The sequence below is a fragment of the Lepidothrix coronata genome, unplaced genomic scaffold, assembly GCF_001604755.1.
Source record: "Lepidothrix coronata isolate B3197 unplaced genomic scaffold, Lepidothrix_coronata-1.0 Scaffold5, whole genome shotgun sequence".
In the NCBI taxonomy this organism is placed as follows: Eukaryota; Metazoa; Chordata; class Aves; order Passeriformes; family Pipridae; genus Lepidothrix; species Lepidothrix coronata.
This window is the reverse complement of record NW_016690185.1, coordinates 8,687,221-8,706,491: the sequence shown is the minus strand read 5'-3', so window position 1 is coordinate 8,706,491 and position 19,271 is coordinate 8,687,221. Positions and strand designations below refer to the sequence as shown.

At 39.4% G+C, this 19,271-nt stretch overlaps 1 protein-coding gene across 1 annotated transcript in view; it reads right to left on the bottom strand.

Annotated features, from left to right (window-relative positions):
- The window catches only part of RNF217 (ring finger protein 217), a 67,380-nt gene that overhangs the window by 28,667 nt on the left and 19,442 nt on the right, over window positions 1–19,271 (bottom strand). Inside the window, exon 2 of the mRNA XM_017829619.1 lies at window positions 5,606–5,839. Coding sequence (XP_017685108.1) covers window positions 5,606–5,839 — 234 coding nt within the window. The remainder of the gene's footprint in view (window positions 1–5,605; window positions 5,840–19,271) is intronic.

The window sequence follows — 19,271 nt, the reverse complement described above, 5'->3', positions numbered from 1 at the left end:
AGATACAGGACATTCCCACCTGAACCTGAGCATATATAATCTTGGGGTTTTGAGACTTCTGGTATCACTCGTTGGATCCAGAGGAGGACCAGAACTCCAACAGGACTGTGACTGCCACTCTCAACAAGACTGTGAAAATTACCTCAACAGAACTACCATCATCACCTGGACCAACAGGTTTTCCTCTCCTTTTACCCTGCACCCAGGGGGGTCACGTGGTGCTCAGCACAGGGGCCAAAGAACACTGTTCTGTTCTTGTCCCAGGGGGCTGGGCTATACATCTGTTTTTTGCAGGTTAAAACAAGTTTTTCTCTGTATCGTTGCATCCGTTGTAATTTATTTTTAGTAAATTGTAACTCCAATTTATAATCTCTCTACAGTTGGGTTCATTTCTCCCACTGGTTCACTTTTAAACCAGCACATCTTGACCTGTTTAACCACGTATTATACTTTTAATAAGGGTCTATGCAATGTGCTGCTCAGTGTATCACTTCAGCTTAACTCTTTACGCCAATCCACATCTGTGGATCATCAAGTGCAAGAATAGGAATTAAGGGTCAAGAAAATTTTCTCACTACCCTTAAGATAGCATGTTCCCATTCATGATCCTTTGCTGGGCATACAGCTGAAGTGCACAAAAGTGAAACAGCACCAAGAAATCGAGAGACTTTCTTCTCATTACAATACATAACATTTTAGTCTGTTACCATCTACTGGTCATTATCTTTGTAAAGAAAAAAATATTGTATGTGCATTTAAGTATTACAGTACATACATTTCCTTCATATCAAGCAGATACAATAAGAGTGTGATATTAAATTCTGATATCCTGTACCCCTTACAAGTATCACTTACTTTTAATAGTTGTAGTATTCAGACATTTGACACAGAACACAGATGTTAAAAAAATACAAACACAAACCAACAGGTAGAAAAGCTGCAAGTTAAATCTTCTTTCTTAAAAAAAATTGACAATTTAAAACAAGTTTCATGGGTTCAGTTTTGGTTTGGTTTTTGGTGAAAATCTGACACAAATTAATTGCAGGTTCTATCTTTCTATTATAGCAGCTACATAAGTGAAAGTAATAGAGCAGCCACTAGGATATATATTTAAACTTACACACATACTGACATCACCTGTTTCCAAACACATTAATTAGAAAATACTGAAATACAAGATGAGGCTATAACTGTATGAACTTGAAATAACATTTTTTACCACAAATGGCCCTAACTAACTGAACTAGTGAGAACTGTGTTTCATTACCAGTTTCCTCTTCCACCTGCCATCCTGACAGCACCTTCCTCAAAACTGAACTAGTAAATTGTTTTTATATTTTGAATGGGCCACTTCCCTTCTCCATGGTTCAATGCTGAGCATACACTAAGCAGGCAAAGAAAACGATGTAAGTACTTAACGAACCTTATTTTTCTTGGAACTAGTGATCACAAAACAAACTCCTAAACCCATTCAAACTTGGATGCAGTGTGACACCAACATGCTTAAGAAACAGAAACACAAAGACTGCAGAAATACTGCAGTCTTTCATATTCTTATTCCACTCTTTCTCTGCTGTTCTGAAAGAAAGTCATATATGATTTGCTTTTTGCTTCAGTATTAGTGCATGAAACCATCGTAACAAGGGCACAGAAGTGCTATCTACATATGATTTAAACCAGTAAAATATAGTCCAGCAAAGCAGAGAAACTATACCTACAAAAGCCCAAAACATTAACCCAGCGTTTTTTCAAATATGTTTTTCCTCACACAAACATTTCTCCATTTATTTTATGGTTTCCATTTCCATAGATTAGAATTGAGAGGATGAATATATACACAAACCTCTATGCCTGGAGGTCAGTCTATACTAGAGGTCAGTCTCCCTTGAAATAGAAAACCTTACACAACTCTTAGCTCTCAGCTTTCTGAAACACTGACCTTTGAAGCTAACATTTTTCATTTTCTTAGCTAGCCTTTTTACTGCAAACTATTTTATTTATCAGTTTCCTCACTTATCAGGAAAAGACCTTTCAAAATTGATAAATAATTTCAACACAAAACACTGATTAATGTGACATGATGACAGCAAAACTGACTGCACAGGAAAAATATTCTGAGAACCTCAAGGTGCAAAAAGCTTAGTGGGATTTTCTGCTGGTGATGGAACACTAGCTATATAATAGGATGGGCAAATTAATTAAGCAACTAACTGATCACATGAATTACAGTCTCTAGCTACAGCTACTGTCACTTTATTTGAAAATAAATATGGGCTCCGGCCCAAACAGCTTCCTTCTCCTCATCACTAACCCAACCTCTTTCTTGTAGCAGCTGAAAATGAAGCAACAACAAAACAAACAAATGTTGTGTCCCGTTAGGGCTGATCTCTGATCCAGTTCCCAGTGTGACACCAAAACATCAACACGAGCGAAAGCAGGCTGGCAGGAATGAACAGCTGAGAGGAAAGATGGAAAGCATGGCAAAATCACCATATCCACAGCAGTTGAGGCTCAAGGTAGGTTGAAGTGATAAACTGCCATGAAGATATCTGTGACTTAAAGGTTAAAATCTGATCCAAAAAGTGAGGAACTACTTGGTATAAATAACGCAGATCAGCTCTATCACAGCATCTCTGCTGGTATGGACTCCTGCTAGTTCAAGAGCAACAAGTTTCAGAAACTCTTCAGCAGTTAAAACAAAAGATAGTTTATCTATAAACTGCATTGAAAACACATTTGCACTTGCAAAGCCAAACACTCAAGTCCTCCTTTTACATGATGTGTATCTCTTGACAGAAGTAAACTAGAAAACTTCATTATGAACCTAGAGATTGATAAAGCAGAAATAAGACTCCAAGAATTAAGTATTGCTTCTCCATGGAAGGTGCCAGGTTAAAGAACTAACATTAAAACAACAGTTGAAAGCCAGGACTTGGGAGGGGGGAAATCCCCAAACCCCACACAGAACAAGTCATCTTACTCTTGTGAAACTCTTATCTGTTCCACACACAGGAATTTAACTAGCAATTTTTCAATTTTTGCCTATTTCCTTTGCACTTTGTCATAACAGCTTTGATCAAAGCTTTATTAGGGTCTTGTCTACAATCAAGTCTTGCATTCCCAATTTAGGTCATATGGGAGGGGACAGGGGTATTTCCTTACTCAAAGCTGGATCCATTTGTGATACAAATACTTGATACAGAAAATTAAGTAGTGCCACTGCTGTGGGACTACTGTCCTAAGTGGCATTAATGGTAGAAGAAAGGTTTGGATAGCAAGTTCCCCTTTTCTTCCCCTCCTTCTCCCTCAACATACTCACTTTTTAGGTTTAGCATACAAAGACTTAAATCTCAGCCAATTGAACTGCAGGGCCTAGATCAATTTAGCTGACATAAACCAGCTATAGTAAGGAAAATTAATTTATAACTTAGCTACTTCGCTGCCTCTTTAAATTTTTATGTTATTTGTCATTTTAAATACTGTATCAGATTTTAGAAATGGAATTAATAACATTTTTAAAGTATCTGTTCAAACAGCTCTTGGATTTTAGAGTGCTTTCCTGTTGCAGAGTATAAGAGTGAGTGTACTGGCACTGAGCACTCATGTGCTGTGATATTACTAGTAGGCTTGTGCATAGATGTTCCCCACATGGCTTCTCTTGAAGCCAGCACTTCCAGTGCTGGTGCAGAATTCATCTGGTGAAATTGTTGTTTATATTGCTCGCACGTGAATATGTGAGCCTCACGAACCTCCAGTCAGACATCTCCTAACACTATAAGCAAAAGAAAATGAGCTTTTAACTCCAAAAAGCCTGTCATTCAGGACACAGAGAGGATGCACACAAGGAATCACATGAGAACCTAAGAAAACCAAGATATCGGTCCACAGCTATGTGTGTATGTAATTACTCACATATACTCAATTTCTGATATAGTCTTCTTTCTAAACCTTCTCCCTGCAGCAAAACTTTTCTTTGTGCTAAGCTTAAAATAAATCACTAAAACTGTGTGTATACCAGAAAACAGTAGATGTTCAGGGAGTAGGCTGATGCCTTGTGGCCCATGATCATCCATACTGTTGCTAGCACTTTCCTAATTGTATTTCTGACTAGCATCAATTAGACATTCTTGCACACAACACCTGGGCTCAGCTCAAAGGACACATTTTGCCAGAGTCTGTTCCCAGGAGACTTAAGCTCTGCAGATCAGAGCTACACATAATGAATCACTGCAGGACCAGTGAACTGCAGCTGGCTTGTACTATGCATCACAGTCACCCATTCCTTCTGATTGTAGTTTGTAGGGAAGTCATAGGAACATTTTAACTGTAGCATTTTGACTCATAAAAGAGCACTGGTCATGCCTTGAGGAATATTCTCAGATCTGGCATGCCCATGATACAACAGCTGCATCACCTATGACCCACACTTGCGAGAGAGTAATAGCTCCTGACACCTTAAGAGAGGTGGCTGCAGAAGCCTTATCTGCTCTGATCTACCCTGGACTACATCTCATGTGTGGTGATGATGAAGCAGATGGGTGAAGGAGAATGGCTGTGAGCAGAAGGAATTTTACCTGCAGTTTCAAATTTCTCCATCTCAATGTAAGACACCAAAAATCTGAAAACATTGAGCCCAACAGACATTGTGATTGTGGCATGTAATTCATGCCTTGCACAGATATACATAAATAGCTCATAACTCAGAATTAGCTTTACCAACTTTTCAACTCCAATGAATACACAACCTTCTACCTTTTAATCTTCATACTGGGCTGAATCTTATGCTGTGTAATTAGAGCTATCTAAACAGTCATCTAAACTCCTACTGAGGAAACTGGTTTGTCCAGGAAAGGCCAGCTCAATCATGAAATTAACCACATCAAATCTAATAACTGGATGGAAAACTAACACAGAACATGATGCTGCAGACAGAAACGTCATCTTCTGGAACTTAGATGGACCTTCAGCAGCACAAAGCCTCTTCTAAACTCTTGCTTTTTATCTTTGATTTAAATCACAGTATAAGCAAATCTTCTATGAAAAGAAATGCTGTAGAAGTGGGTTTTTCCCCTCCTGTTTCTCAAGTTTTTGCATTGTGAGTGATGAGGCTACAGTAATGTATTACGTCTGGTAAGAGAGTGAAGAAATCAAAACCAAGAAGCAGGATGGACAACAGCTCTATTACTAAGGAAGTAGCAAAGCCAACTGCCTAACAGCATAAATGACCAGAATTCATTTACCCAGAGTTTCAGGGAAAACTTGAGGGTAGTGGGTCTAGAATTACTGGTTATAGTGATAAGTTCCCTTTCCCCAGTCTCTTCTGATTGTGACCATATTGTTCGCATGTCGAGAGAAAACACTCTTTAAATTACAATGTATGGCAGGACAAAATTACACTCTCTGCCAAAAAAAAGGGCTGAAGTTTAAGTACTTGAACTATTTGAAGCCAAGTAAGTAGTTAATCAACAACATACTACAGATTCATATTTCTAATCACAGCTTGCACACAGCTCCACTGAAGCAAAAAAACCTCATTTAATGCCCACCAAATGCTGTTCTACTTTTGCAGTGCCATCTAACCCACAGCCCTAGCAAGCATGCTCACTTTGTATTTGTTCTCCAATTTGGCAGGGGTAGGAATGTGGCCTCTCCTCCGGAAGGTTGTAAAGTGCTTGCACTGAGGACATGGCTTGGTGCTGGAGTCAATGCGGCTGAGTTCCAGGAAATATTTATACTTGATGATGTCATCATGGGGCAGGTTATAGAGGACAGTTGTTTCATCCAGGTGTTCGCTGCACTCTGTGATAGGGCATTTTATATCCACTTGTCCCAGCTGCACCTGCATATGAAAGAAAACCCGTAAGAGCTGTATGACCTTTTGCCTGGAAAAGTTAAGCAAGCATTCGTGAATTCTGTGAGCAAAAATAATTTCAAGTACTGTAACAGCCCACAGACTATCAAGCATATTTCCTTAAAATTATTTTGACTTACATCAAGCACACTGCAATTTTTCTAGAGAGTATTTTCGAATCTAAACAGGAAAGCTAATTACCCTTATGACATTGGCAGGTATTAAACATACAGTCTAACTAGTACATACCATGGCTACACACGCCACAAAACCAAAACACAAGTCCTAACTGGCAGAGTCCATCCAGGCCTCCGTACTTTGGGTGTAATGCTCAGAGCTCATATAGGCTGTGAGAAAGCAGGCAGTGGATACTGTTTCACTGCAAAATGAGCTGGGAATTAAAGCATAGAGGAATTAAAAGTCAATTTAAGATCAGAGTCTAGCAGCTCTAACTCAGTGCTAGCCCTGAGCTGGTTCCTGCTGAGCACGCTCAGTGCCTGTGCAGTCTGCTTCCAAGAAGCTCCTTACATGCCATACTGCAAGTGCAGAAACTTTTAGCTGAGCCTGAGGCTGACCAAGCTAATAAATTTCCCCAGACCTCAGAGTCAATTTTAAAACACACACCTCCACCCCAACCCCAACCAAGAACAACAAAAAAAACAACATAAAAGAAAACAATAAAAACTGAACTAAAACCAGGCACAGAAATAAGCTTGAGGTTAACAGGGCAGAAACTTTTGTTGATCTAATAAGCCCTGATGGTCCCAAGCTGATCCATATGGTCAGATATCCGCAATGTGTTTCCAGAGCTCCTGGATCCAAGAAGCGCACTGGACCCAGATCTGCACCCTTCATGCTTGGCAGGCTTTAACAGCTTGGACTCCATGCCAAAACAGCAGATCCTACTTGGTCTGGGCACACAAGAGTTGCATTTGCTTGGCAGTGAGCCAAAGTTAATGAACCCTGCTGGATCTTGAGAGTCTCCAAGGACCCAGCTAGAACATGTTTGTGTCTGTCCCAAGTAATCTTGAGTGAGTGAGTTTTGACTGTACAAGTGGAGCTGACCACTAGCCAACTCCTTCATCACTGAGTATCTCCATGCAGAGAAAAATGAGTGCAACCAGCACGTCTTTTCAGGAATTAGTGTTTCAAGGTTGGCAAGTTTGATTTCCCTAGACTGCTTATTCTTTAGCATACTCCATTAGAGGAACCTGCCAAACAACACTCTAAATAAAATGGGAACACCTCAAATTTGGACACAGATCTTGCTGCTGCACAGTGGTACCAGAAGACACAAAGACTCTATTAATGAAGTATTTAAGCTAAAGGACAGAAAAACCCTGAAAAGCAACACAACACTGTCATTGCTGCCTCAGCAGCTGAATGATAATTTAGTCAGGAGCCAGAGGATTAGAAGAGTCATAACACCATGGTATCAAACCCGTATTTCATACTGATTTCAAAAAAATCCCTGTTGCACTACCTCTATTCTCTCAGCAATGTAGCTAAAACTACAGAGAATAAAGAGATTAGGTATATGTTAGATAAAGAAAAGCAGGGTGTGCATGGTGGCAACTGTCTCAGACCAGTGAATGATGGAGAACACCTCAGCCAGCCATTGCTGCCATGATGCCCTGAGCACCCTCCGCTCAGGGTGCAGGCAGGTCAGAATGGAGGCAGATCTGTCTGCAGTATGGAGAGACAGCTCTCCCAGCAATACACCCACTTTTAGGAAGGGACTTCCTTAAATTTCATTTTCAGCTCTAAAAAGTGAGCAGAGCTCAGCCACATCCAAAGAAGGCTAGAGTCAGTTTGGCTTTTACATGGACAAGTTTAAGTAGAGAAGGAGGATGTACTCAAAGGTATGAAAAAAACCCCAAACATAAGAAATCCCCAAAACTACACTAATTGCATGCTGGGGAATGTCCACATTTTGTACCTGTAGGATACTAATTCAACTGTAGCAGCATTTAAAAATTGAAATCAAGTATATGGCACCACAAGAGTGACTCTTCTTGGAAGAATGACCCTGTACATCATGAAGCTGTACTTAAAAAGCAGATGACAATCAATGCAGCACTATAGCACTCAAACACAATAAACTAAGAAAACAATTTGCTACAGAAATATAAAAAGCCATTGCACTAGGATTAGTATACGCTTTTTTAAGAGAAATATAGGTACAACACTTTAAAACCAAATAATCAAAATAATTCCACCTACAACTACTTCATGGCTTTGGTGGTTTTTTTTGGTTGGTTGGTTTTTTTGTTGTTGTTGTGGTGGTTTTTTTGTTTTGTTTTTGTTTTTTGGGTTTTTTTAAGCATTAGGGAGATTTTAAAAGAGGCACATCCTTTTTCTAAGAGTAAACTAAGCTACTTCATAATGAGAATGTACATTGTATCTGACATCGAAGCTGGTACTTAAACATTGCTTATATTAAATGCTAGTTGGAACAAACCTGCATTTATAAAAGTGAAGGAATACAAAGCTCAACACTTTGTGTATTTCATGCCCACACAGAATACGATTAATATATGTGGTAAAAGTCATGTGTGGTTTCAGTGTTTATCTTGAAAACCTGTTTTACACCCATTTGAAACAAATAATTTTTAACTTCTAATAGTTTCAGCTTTTCAAGTTTGGCAGAGATTGATCCTTTTCCCGTGCTTTGAATGGGACTGAAGTGAACAGAGCTTATTAGCAGTAACTTCAATGGAGCTTTGTCCTACCGTAAGAGTCCATCTTTGTGCACTAGCATCAGCAATTGATGGTAGTACAGCTTTAGAGATAGCCTATTAGGCTACCTGCTGCCACAGACTCAGGAGGTGCTACAGAATGAGAAAGAAAAAACAAGACAAAAAATCTCTTATGAGTAAAAATATCTTTTTTTTATTATTATTTTCCTTCATTTTCTTTTTGTTTTGAAGAGCCTTATCCCCTCAATATCTGCTTCTCACAATGTCAAATCCTCAAGTTTTAAGAATACCACTGTGTATTAAGGACCTCAGAACTCTCAATGTACACAATAGCATAGTGTATTTTCACAGCATGAGGAAGGACTCACATGTCTAAAAGCAGTTAAGCTGCAGTTTGGTGCTAAACGCCAGGCAGCATCCAGCTCTTATGCTCAGCTGAGCTTCTGTAAAGCATTTCAGCAGGGGCTAGCTCTGGTTACAATTCATAAGGAGAAAGCAGGCTCTAGCACATTTCATCCTACAGAAAGGTAATGTTTAAACTATCGAGAGAGCAGTATGTACCTCTCTCTGCCAATTCTTTTCTTTTCTTTTAAAGCTGTTTTTTGGGCAGTTAGGGGTGAAGGGGGGGAGCCCTGACAGGGAGGAACAGGGACAGGACACACACAGACTCTACACCGATACACTTAGTGCCCCAAAAAGCAGCAACACCAGCAACAGAAAACAATACCAGATGGCATGATAGCTGAAGTCAGAAAATTATTTCCACCTCCTGAGCTTTCTTTTAAAGGAAATCTTTGTTAGCTACACAGCAAGCAAAGTTCAAACCAGACTGGAGAAGTACTGATTTATACCTGTCATTTAGCCTGGCTCAAGCTGAACGTAAAGTAACCTTTGCAGGCTGTACTTGGTTAGCTGTATTACAGCTATATTCCTTAAAGAAGGGGCCATTCTACTTTAAAATAGACACATACAAAGAAATATTTTCTAACTGAAACTCTACTCTTAGTTCAGAGTATATGTATATGCTAAATTCCTCTTCTTACCTACTAATGCTGACAGTGAATATTGCTGTATGTCATATGCACTTCTGTAGAGAAATTTAATGTCTACCAGTACACCAAATTATACCCAAATTATACAAATATAATATATATATTATTATACAAATAATATATATATATTATTATTATTATACCAATAATATATATATTATTATTATTATACCCTGTAAATTACCAAGGAAATTATGCATACAAAAATATTTTTTGGAAATGCACAAATGCAAGTGAAGGGACAACATAGTCTACAAGACTTTCATGTTCTACTGGTAAAAAAGCCAACTGGATTAAAATTCCCTTTATTTATAAGCAAAGTCCTATTCCTTTCTAGTTCACTGGAAACATCTTTCATTTTTGTTGATAAGTTCCAAATCAGTGAAGAATTATTTTCTTGTAGGTTTGGGAAGTGTGTAATTTTGAATTTATTTTCTTAAAAAAAAAAAAATTCATGGAAAGTACTTGAAGGACTTACCACGGTTCAGGACTCCACAGTGGTAGGTGCTAACCAAATGAAATCCAAGTAGACGTGATTCAAGAAGTGCCAACCAAAGAATATACAAATTTTTACTACACATTTTACACCTGCCTTTAAGGTTATGGTTCTGTGACCATGTTTGTGGTTTGAGTATTAACTTCATCAGTCTGGATCTCCGATTTTTCCCCTTTAATTAAATTTAATTAATTTCTCAGCAGATTTACAATAAATTACTTTCTGAATCCCTTTCTTATTAACTTGCTACACCATATTCTCTGACAATCATCACCTGTAACCTCACTCCAGTTAAGAATCATCACTCCTCTCCTCAGAAGGGAAGGGGGAAGGGCTTTGCTAGCTTTATTGGGCATGTATCACTGACCTCAAAAGGATCCAGGAGGAGTTCAAAATAGTGTATTTGAGTTGTATTTAAAATGGTCATTTATTATTAATAAAAGTTGAACCAGAGACTTTTGCTAAAAAAAATTCCTGTTGTGTCACAAGCTCACGTCAACTACCTTGAAAGGATCCATCAAGGCTGTTCCCCTTCAAATGTCCTGTAAGTAGTCTTTGTTCTCTTTTCACAAGTACTACACATCTGGATGAAGCCATGACAATGACATGATGGTTCCTGATCCATGTGACATTCAGAGAGAGTCAATTAGGCTCTAACACTGAGCAGACTTGAGCAGACACCACCTCTTCTACTTTTGACAATAATTTGTTTTTAATGAGCTCTGCATTCATTATCACACTGTCAACACTAAAAAAGACACAAAAAGAAGTCTCAGGGCCTTTAAAGAACTCTTAAGATCTCATCCTCCAGGAGAAAGGCACTCTAAAGCAAGAAGCAGGTAGGGAATCCACACATATATAACTGCAATTCAACCACCACTAGCACATCAAAGGTTTGAGCAGCTTTAGCCCCAGAAACAACCCAAAACCTTAACAGGCAAAACTGGCCTCAGCTGCCTGGAGCAAAACCCCAAATCATGGTGTCCATTTCCCGTGCGAACCTCTCTTTCCCTCCACCGTCACATCTAGGACTCTCTAAAAACAGTGATGATAAACTAGCAAGATATTTTTCAGAACGCGCTTAACTCAAGCAAACTTTTTTCTTAAAAATCTCTTAGTTTGCTTTTTCATTTGAAGACATGATGACACGAAGCTCTACTCCTTTTCTTTTTCTTCCATAGGATTAGGTGTTACCTGCTCACATGGTTTTGATATCAATCAATCTGTTCACAGATTTTACTTATGTTCACATAGGGATGGGGTTTATAGAAAATTACTCGTAGAAAAACTAATTATTACTGTAATTCTCCTTTACAAGATGTAAACAATTATCAACCTGCAGAGATCTGCCTTTTTGCCTTTTCATCTCCTGCTACTTCACTGAATAAATTAAAAAAGCAAACAATTTTACCTCAGTAACGCATGTAGAAAAACTGCACTGCATTAAATCATGTATCTGCCTGCCACTACTCATCAAACCTAGTGCATGTCATCAGCATGTATGGAGGTTATGTGCTTTCTGCCCTAGTGTTTTGGCATCTTCAATAACCCACAGCATAGGCAATGCTTAGTCCCATGGCTGTAAATCACCAGTCCTGGTACACCTAGATAGCTGCCTATTGTGCTGGGTCACTGTCTGGCAAAGAGGCATGCCAGAGTCAGACAGAGATCGACTGGCGGAAAGCTTTCACAATCTCTGGGAGCCCTGGAGAGTGTAAGATAAAGCAATCTTTTATCTCTTTTCTTGTGGTGTGTGGGGGCAAAGGGAGGGGGAAATCCCAGCAGAGGAAGGTAACCTGTGAGGAAGCATGGCAGAAGCTGCAAGCCTTGGAGGAATCTGACCCAATCCCTTCATTAAGGGGAAGAAGGAAAACCACAAAAGCTTTCTGATTTTGACCAGGTGTGCATATTAGCAACGCTAGCTAAGTATGGGTATGGTATTTTTTCTATGCCTTAGAAGACACATTCACTTTCACTAAAAGATACAAAGATGCTCAAGACAGAAGAGCTTTGAGGAGAGCAGACCAAACCTACCTTTTTGGGTAGGAAAACAGAGGCAATTGCTCCTGCCTAGGAATGAGACCAAAAGACCCCATTAAAATTGAGCAGGTGCAGGAAAGGATTACAGAAAGGAAGTAAGGGTCAGAAAACCATCCACATATCATGATATGCTTCAATAACTTGGCCATCTCAGGAGCAAACCCTGCTTGAAGTGTCACAGTAGCACTACGAAATACAAGTAGTAAAAAAGCAAGACCTTCTTTGTAATGGTTTGTTGGACTTTCAGCATCAGAACGAAAACATCATAGCCAAAAAACAGAACCAGAACAAGCCAACTTGCACAGTTGACTCTTGTAAAATAAGAAAAAGCAATCCGTTAATTCTTTAATTTTCACCCTTAAATTCAGAGGACAGTCTGTTCTCCTACAGCCAGCACAAGACACATAGAAACTGCCACCTATTTCTCAATTTGTTACCATCCAAGCCTAATCTGGGTCCATCCTGATCGTCTGAGTGCTCTGTCATGGCAAAGACAAACTGCAAGAGCACATGCTGATACCCTAGGAAGGCAAGGAGGGAACAGGTCGAACAGGGTGGGACATGGGTGAAGCAGCAGTCACTGACTAGGCAGCATGGGAGCCTTCCACTGGGCAGCAACCCTTGCTTTCAGCATGCCTGACCTCACAAAAGCAGAAAAGTCACAACATGTTTACTGTAATACATTTAAATACACTACCTCAGAAAAAATAAATTAGGAAAAACAAACAAAAAACCAAACTACCCCCAAAACCAACATACTATTCTCCCTTTCCCATTAAGGAGATTAAACCAAAGGATGCTCAGTTACCTGAGCAGGTAATTTTTATTTATATGATGCTCTCTTACAGGACCAATGCTTAAAAAGGCACATAGCTTTTTCCTTGGTTTGCTTACAACAGGAAATCCAACAAACACCCAAATTCAGATCAATTTCAAAGGAATAATACTGTTAAATATTAACAATAATTATTATCACAATCAAAACCTTTCCCACGCGTTTCTTAAAGACAGACAAAAAGTTATCACCCATAAGATGATGATCAAAGGGCTGGAGCACCAAGAAGACAGGCTGAGGAAGTTGAGGTTGTTTTGCCTGGAGAAGAGAAGGCTCCAGGGACACCTTACAGCAGCTTTCCAGTACCTAAAGAGGGCCTATAAGGGAGCTGGAGAGGGACTTTTTACAAAGGGCATGGAATGACAGGACAAGGGGTAATGGCTCCAAACTGAAAGAGGGTAGGTTTAGATTAGATGTCAGGAGGAAATATTTTATTGTGAGGGTGGTGAGACACTAGCACAGGTTGTCCAGAAAAGCTGTGGAAGTCCTCAAAACCAGGTTGGATGGGGCCCTGGGCAACCTGGTTTAGTAGGTGGCATCCCTACAGACAGCAGGGTAGTTTGAGCTAAATCATCTTTAAGGTTCCCTCCAACTCAAACCATTTCATGTTAAACTGTTACAGAAAAGTGAAAAATTGTGGTCTCAGTCTTCACTGAGAAACATCACTTTGGTCTTCAGGTGCAGACAAGCAAAATCTATCAACAGTGACAATTTATCCAACAACTATTTATGTTAAAAAAGGAGATTAATAGCTCATTCTTCTAGTATTTAGTAGGAAGGTTCCCCACCAGACAAGAGAGCTGGAATAGGCTCCTGAACTCCCATTTGCCAAGCAGCATTCCCCTTTCAATTAAGATAGGGCCCAAACCACTGCATATTTGCACAATCTGTTCACTAATCTGTATTACTGAGCCTCTAATACAGATAAGACCAGTTGGTATCATCAGCAGTATTTAACTGACCTTTGGCTTCTCCTGCAATGGCTGCTGCTACGTTTTATTGTTGTACTTATAGAAACACTTCATGATGCTTAATATTCTTCCAACAGAAAGTGGTGCTTAGCATAAAATAAAGCTCTCTTAATCAAGCAAAGAAGGTAGGAGAGGAGAAATATGCTCCCACCTATCTCACTACACCATCCCACAAGGGAGCTTCAAAACCTAACAGAGTTGGGACGTATGTGGGTGATTACTTAAAAATAGCAAGAACTTTTAACATAAATGTTTCAACTATTCTCTTGCCCAACCTGATCATCTACATACCCTGGCCCACAGAAAAAAGGACAGGCATCTTACAGCCATTCCTAAACTGTCCTGCTTTCCTTCAGAAAGATACCTACAACTGCCAGGTCTGAGGTCATGAGTTTTCTTGCACATGTATTCAATAATCAATATTTTCATTCTTGACTATCAGACATGAAACCAATTTGTGCCCTCTTTACTTACTTGATAAATTTAATATAGGAACAGCAGAGTTGCATATGTACAAGCAGAAGCAGAATAATGGCTGAAAAGTACTTTTTAACTGGCAGGTGATTGTCAGGAGTATCTTATTTCTAAGATTCAAGGTAGAATACATGAGGTTAAAATACCATCACTTGTCTCCCCTTACAAACAAGGTAACTTAAAGAAATTTGTTCATGCAATCACGTTGTTACAAAATAGCTATAAATAGTTATTTTGCTCTGCCTTCTTACCGTCTCATCAGACCAGTACCTATCCACAACAAATAAAGCTGCTGTGCTATTAAAGCTACCACAAAGTGAAAGAAACTGGTAACTTTTACACAGCTTAAGCGACAGATGTGCATGCTAAACCCATTTTCTGGGATAGATCTGGGCAGGGCTAATGCAGAACAGACTTTCAAGCTGGTTCCCACACATCATCATTCAGACAAACCCCAGATACTGTGCTATAGCTCCAATTTCACATGACTTTATGAAGTTATTTCTTATAGCGCATTGTTAAGTTAAAACCACATTTCAATACATATTTAATGAAATGATGTATACAGCCATAACAGGGAGCAAGTATACATGATAAAGAAGTGCAAACAGCACAGCCTTCTCCAGGGAGCTGAGGCAAAAGCTTAAACAGTGGTTCTGTTCCATACTTGGAAAAGCAGAAGTAAAAGCAAAAGTGACACCCCAGCTGGGATCAAATTATCCATCACCAAACAATTACACTGTTACCCAAGATACCTCACCAGAAAACTATGGCAAAGAAGAAAAAATCCCCTTACAAAAGTTGAAAGGACAACTATGCCCCACAAGTGATCTAATCCGGTAGGGATCTGCACTCATCTAGCACATGATAATTTCTAAACAGCACATTTAACAGCCAAACTATCAGAGTTAATTCTCCTGCTGATCAAATTCTGGCTGTAATTTGGGGGTTGTTACTGTGCCAGGTCAGTCTACCCAAGAGTCTGCCAGAATTGGGTCACACCTGAAGCTGGAACTTCACCTTGATTAACGGAGAATTTGTGTATTGATTTCTGCAGGCTTTGTCTGTCAAAAGCAGCTAGAATCTTTACAACATTACAAAATCATCAGAAACAGCAAAACAAGGGGGGAAGCACACAATATGCATTATATACCAGGAAAAACAAACCATGTTCAGACCAATATATTCCACTTCCCACTTTCACATGAAGCAGAGAAAATATAAAGCAAGTTCATTTAAATTCCTAAAGGCAGTATTATCAGCTGACTAGGCTGTTAAAGTACTCATTTTCACCTCAGGTCTTCCACAAGAGAAGAAATTATGACTTCCCATTTGTTACGAATTCTCTTTAAAAAAGACAAAACAAAGCAATGCTCTCTATAGGTATAAATCTGTGTTTAAAAAAAAAGTATAACAACATGATACGATCTTTACTACAAGCCTTTTACTATTTCAAATGTTGATATGGAATTGACAAAGCTGTAGTGTGGTACTCTGACAGCTTTTGTGGTGAGGCAAAAATGAACTGAGGTAGAATAAGTCAAAATGCCCCAGGTTAGACTCCTGGCTAAAATTTCAGTGTTAACAGTGAGGAAGAGATTTCATTATTGCAAAAATACTGTTGTGATCAGATAAGGCTGTGGAAATACTTGCATGTAGGAGAAAAAAAACCCAACAAAACACAAGGTAAAATAAGGCTTCCTTTCCCTGCCTCATGTTTTTAATTACTTGGAAAATAACAACAGTCCCAAACAGTGTAAAAACACGGAGAGAAAGGTGAATGTAATTTGTCATCACTGAATTCAGATCTCTGAAGCCATACTTTTCAGCTGGTTAGAAAGACTGGCCTGAAACAGAAATGAAAAAGAAGATTTCTATCCACACAGACTTCTCTTTCTGGATGGTATGCCAGGCTTCCCCTGCGTCAGAGTTTAACTCAAGATTTCCAGTTATGTCATCAAATGCCTACATGGACCTGAAAGGTTTGGGGTGCAGGTACAGCCACATCTCTCACATACCAGCTGGTCTAGGTATCCCTGCCCTGGTCTCAGATGCTTTAGCCACTCCATCAGGTCACAGTCAGCCAAGACTGACATTACCTGAGACTGCACCCTGACTAATGGCTAAAAATGTATGAAAGAAGTCAATATAGCTTTCCATTCTTCCCCTCTGCTTTAGAGAGCAAATCACAGGGATGTAACAAGAGAAGTTTCAGCTGGTTAACACAGGAGACTGAAGTGTTTTTAAATTAGTTTTCCAATAGGGGAAGCAGCTGAATTAATTCTCCCTGTGACACATGATCACTAGTTTGCAACACAAGAGAAAAGTGGGAAACACACGACCAAGGAGAGACTCTTGTAGAGGTAGCTGGCCACCAGTCATCTTACCTGTCATGTCAATCTACACCTTCAGATCACATACTAAGCACATCTTGTGTTAACTTTAGGAACCTTTAGGAAGCTACAGGCTTGAAATATGCTCAGCAGCTCCTCAGTAAAAACAGTTAATGGCAACTACAGGATTGGAGGGCTGCATTTGATCACTCCCTCCATGTGAGTCTAAGCACCAGCATTTTCTGCACAAGTGTGAAAATTTATGTTCTTCAGAAAACAGCCTGTATTTTGGCACAGCTAGGTGATTATTAGGTTTATGAATACTCATCCATATTTTCTCATTTTGTTCAAGTACTTAAAATGCTCATCAGCATGCATATAAATCCTTCACTGAGCTTCACGTCTGAACCAGGCATCTGCCCTCAAACCCACCCCATAGCCCTTCAGATGGCCTTCACGTTTCCCACTTCTGTTGGTATAATTCCTGCTCTCCTCTCAGCTGTCTCCTTGAAGGATACAAGAGTCTTATCTGTAAAGCTAAAACAAAAGGAATTGTTAAAAAGTAGGCTTTTTAAGATGAAGAAATGCATTACTTCTAATGAAACAGCTAGTAGGTATCCTCAGCAACTTCAGACCAAGAAGGAGAGAGGAACTCTACCAACAACTGTCACATATGCTATGGAACACTGAAGCAGCTGACTATAAGAACAATGATTATTAAAACACATACTATGAACAGGACACCTCTTTAACTTGACATACACTGCAAAAAAATTTTTACTAAATACATTTCATTGTTCTGTTCCAAGAGTAAAGGTATCATTTCCAGAGACTCCAACTTAAAAATGGTTATGGAAGGAAAAACTGCTTCTCATCTCACTCACTCATCTCATGGCTAGGCTTCGTGAACGAAGATTTGGGAAGGCTCTATCCACATTTGCTACAGGCACGCTGGTGGCTTATGAGGCCAATACGTGACAGACATATCCGATTGCAAAAGGCACAGCAGAAAGACTCCTTAGATGGTGTATTCTGCAATACACGATTCTTACAATCAGAAGAAAACCACTACTTTTCATTTCTGTAGATACTGCCTACCTATATACAAACAAAATTAATTCAAATTTGTCTCAATGCCACTCCCTGCAAAAAAACCAAAACCAAAATAATTAAGGATTACTGACTATAAGGGTTTGAAAAGTGATGAACAGGTTGTTAGATACCCTGATACTTCCCTTCTGCCAGCATTAAACTTTTCTAGGGCTCCAGAAACTAGGTTACCACACTAAATATTTAAAGAAGCAGTTTTGCCCTACCAGTAGGTATCAGAGTTTTTGAACCACAATCAGTAAGGACTGCAGCCTGGGGACCAGGAAGTGGGCAGGTGAAGTGAGGTGAACAAGGTATCAAGCCAACTATATCCATCTTCACTTCTGAAACCACAGGCTCCAGTAGTAATTGAATTCAATACTCTTTGAGGAGATTCTAGTTTCATTAACTATTTCCAAAGAAACATCCTCAGTGGGAGAGAGGTTACTAAGTAAGAACTGAAGCAGCACAGGAATAGAAAGGAATTGGTACAAAGCACGGTAACAGAACATGAGGGGGTTTGTACATGTCTCCAAATCCAGATTTTGCAAGACCAAAAAGAGAGGATCAACAGCTTTCATGACAAACAGACGAGTAAATAAACAGAACGGTTGTTAGCAAGGAGGAGAAAACTTTTCAGGAGTATCTAATTTAGCATTTAATTGATATTTTCATTGAAATGGAAGCACAGCACATGATGTGAAACACCACTGACCTGTCTATCCAAATATGATCTCTCTTGAAATGTTAGTTTTGTTTCAGACTCGTAATGCGATAAGAATTACTGTTTTTTAGAAAAATAACCCAACAGTTCTTCCAGGTCTGCACACTGCAATTACTCCCTATGGCTAAGCAATCATTGACCATCATTTGTCACCAATACAAGCTTCTACAAAGGCCCCGCTAGCTGCAGTTTACCTCAGAAAGGGGAAAGCAGCCACAGCTGTGCTAGCTTGTGTGGGGAGAGGAAGAAGATAAGAGAAAATTCAGGAAAAAGAAGGAAGAGACACCCATATCAGCCTTTCCTAGGAAGTCCCTACCTTTTCCACAATTTGTATCTTTTCTCTCCTGCAGGTTCTTTCCCTGGAACAAAAGGCCCTCTTGACTGACATACAAGGTGGAAAAAAGTCAATTCTTCAAAATTTTCTGATCCACATAATTTCCCTTACTTTAATAACACACATACAAGTTGGCTTCCCTCTGAACTGTTCCTGTTGCTCCATATCTTCATGCAGTGATGGCTCTGCATCTGTAAAGTTTCTTTTTAACCTGCAACAAGTAGCAGGAGGTGTCATTAAAACTGCTGTTGCTTCCATCCAAAAAACTGCTGCCCCAAAGCACATCGATTTTCTGTGCAAAAGAAAGGCAGGAATATTATATTTGTGACTTTCGTGGTTTTGGGAGAATGCCCAAACACTAAGATAAGTGATG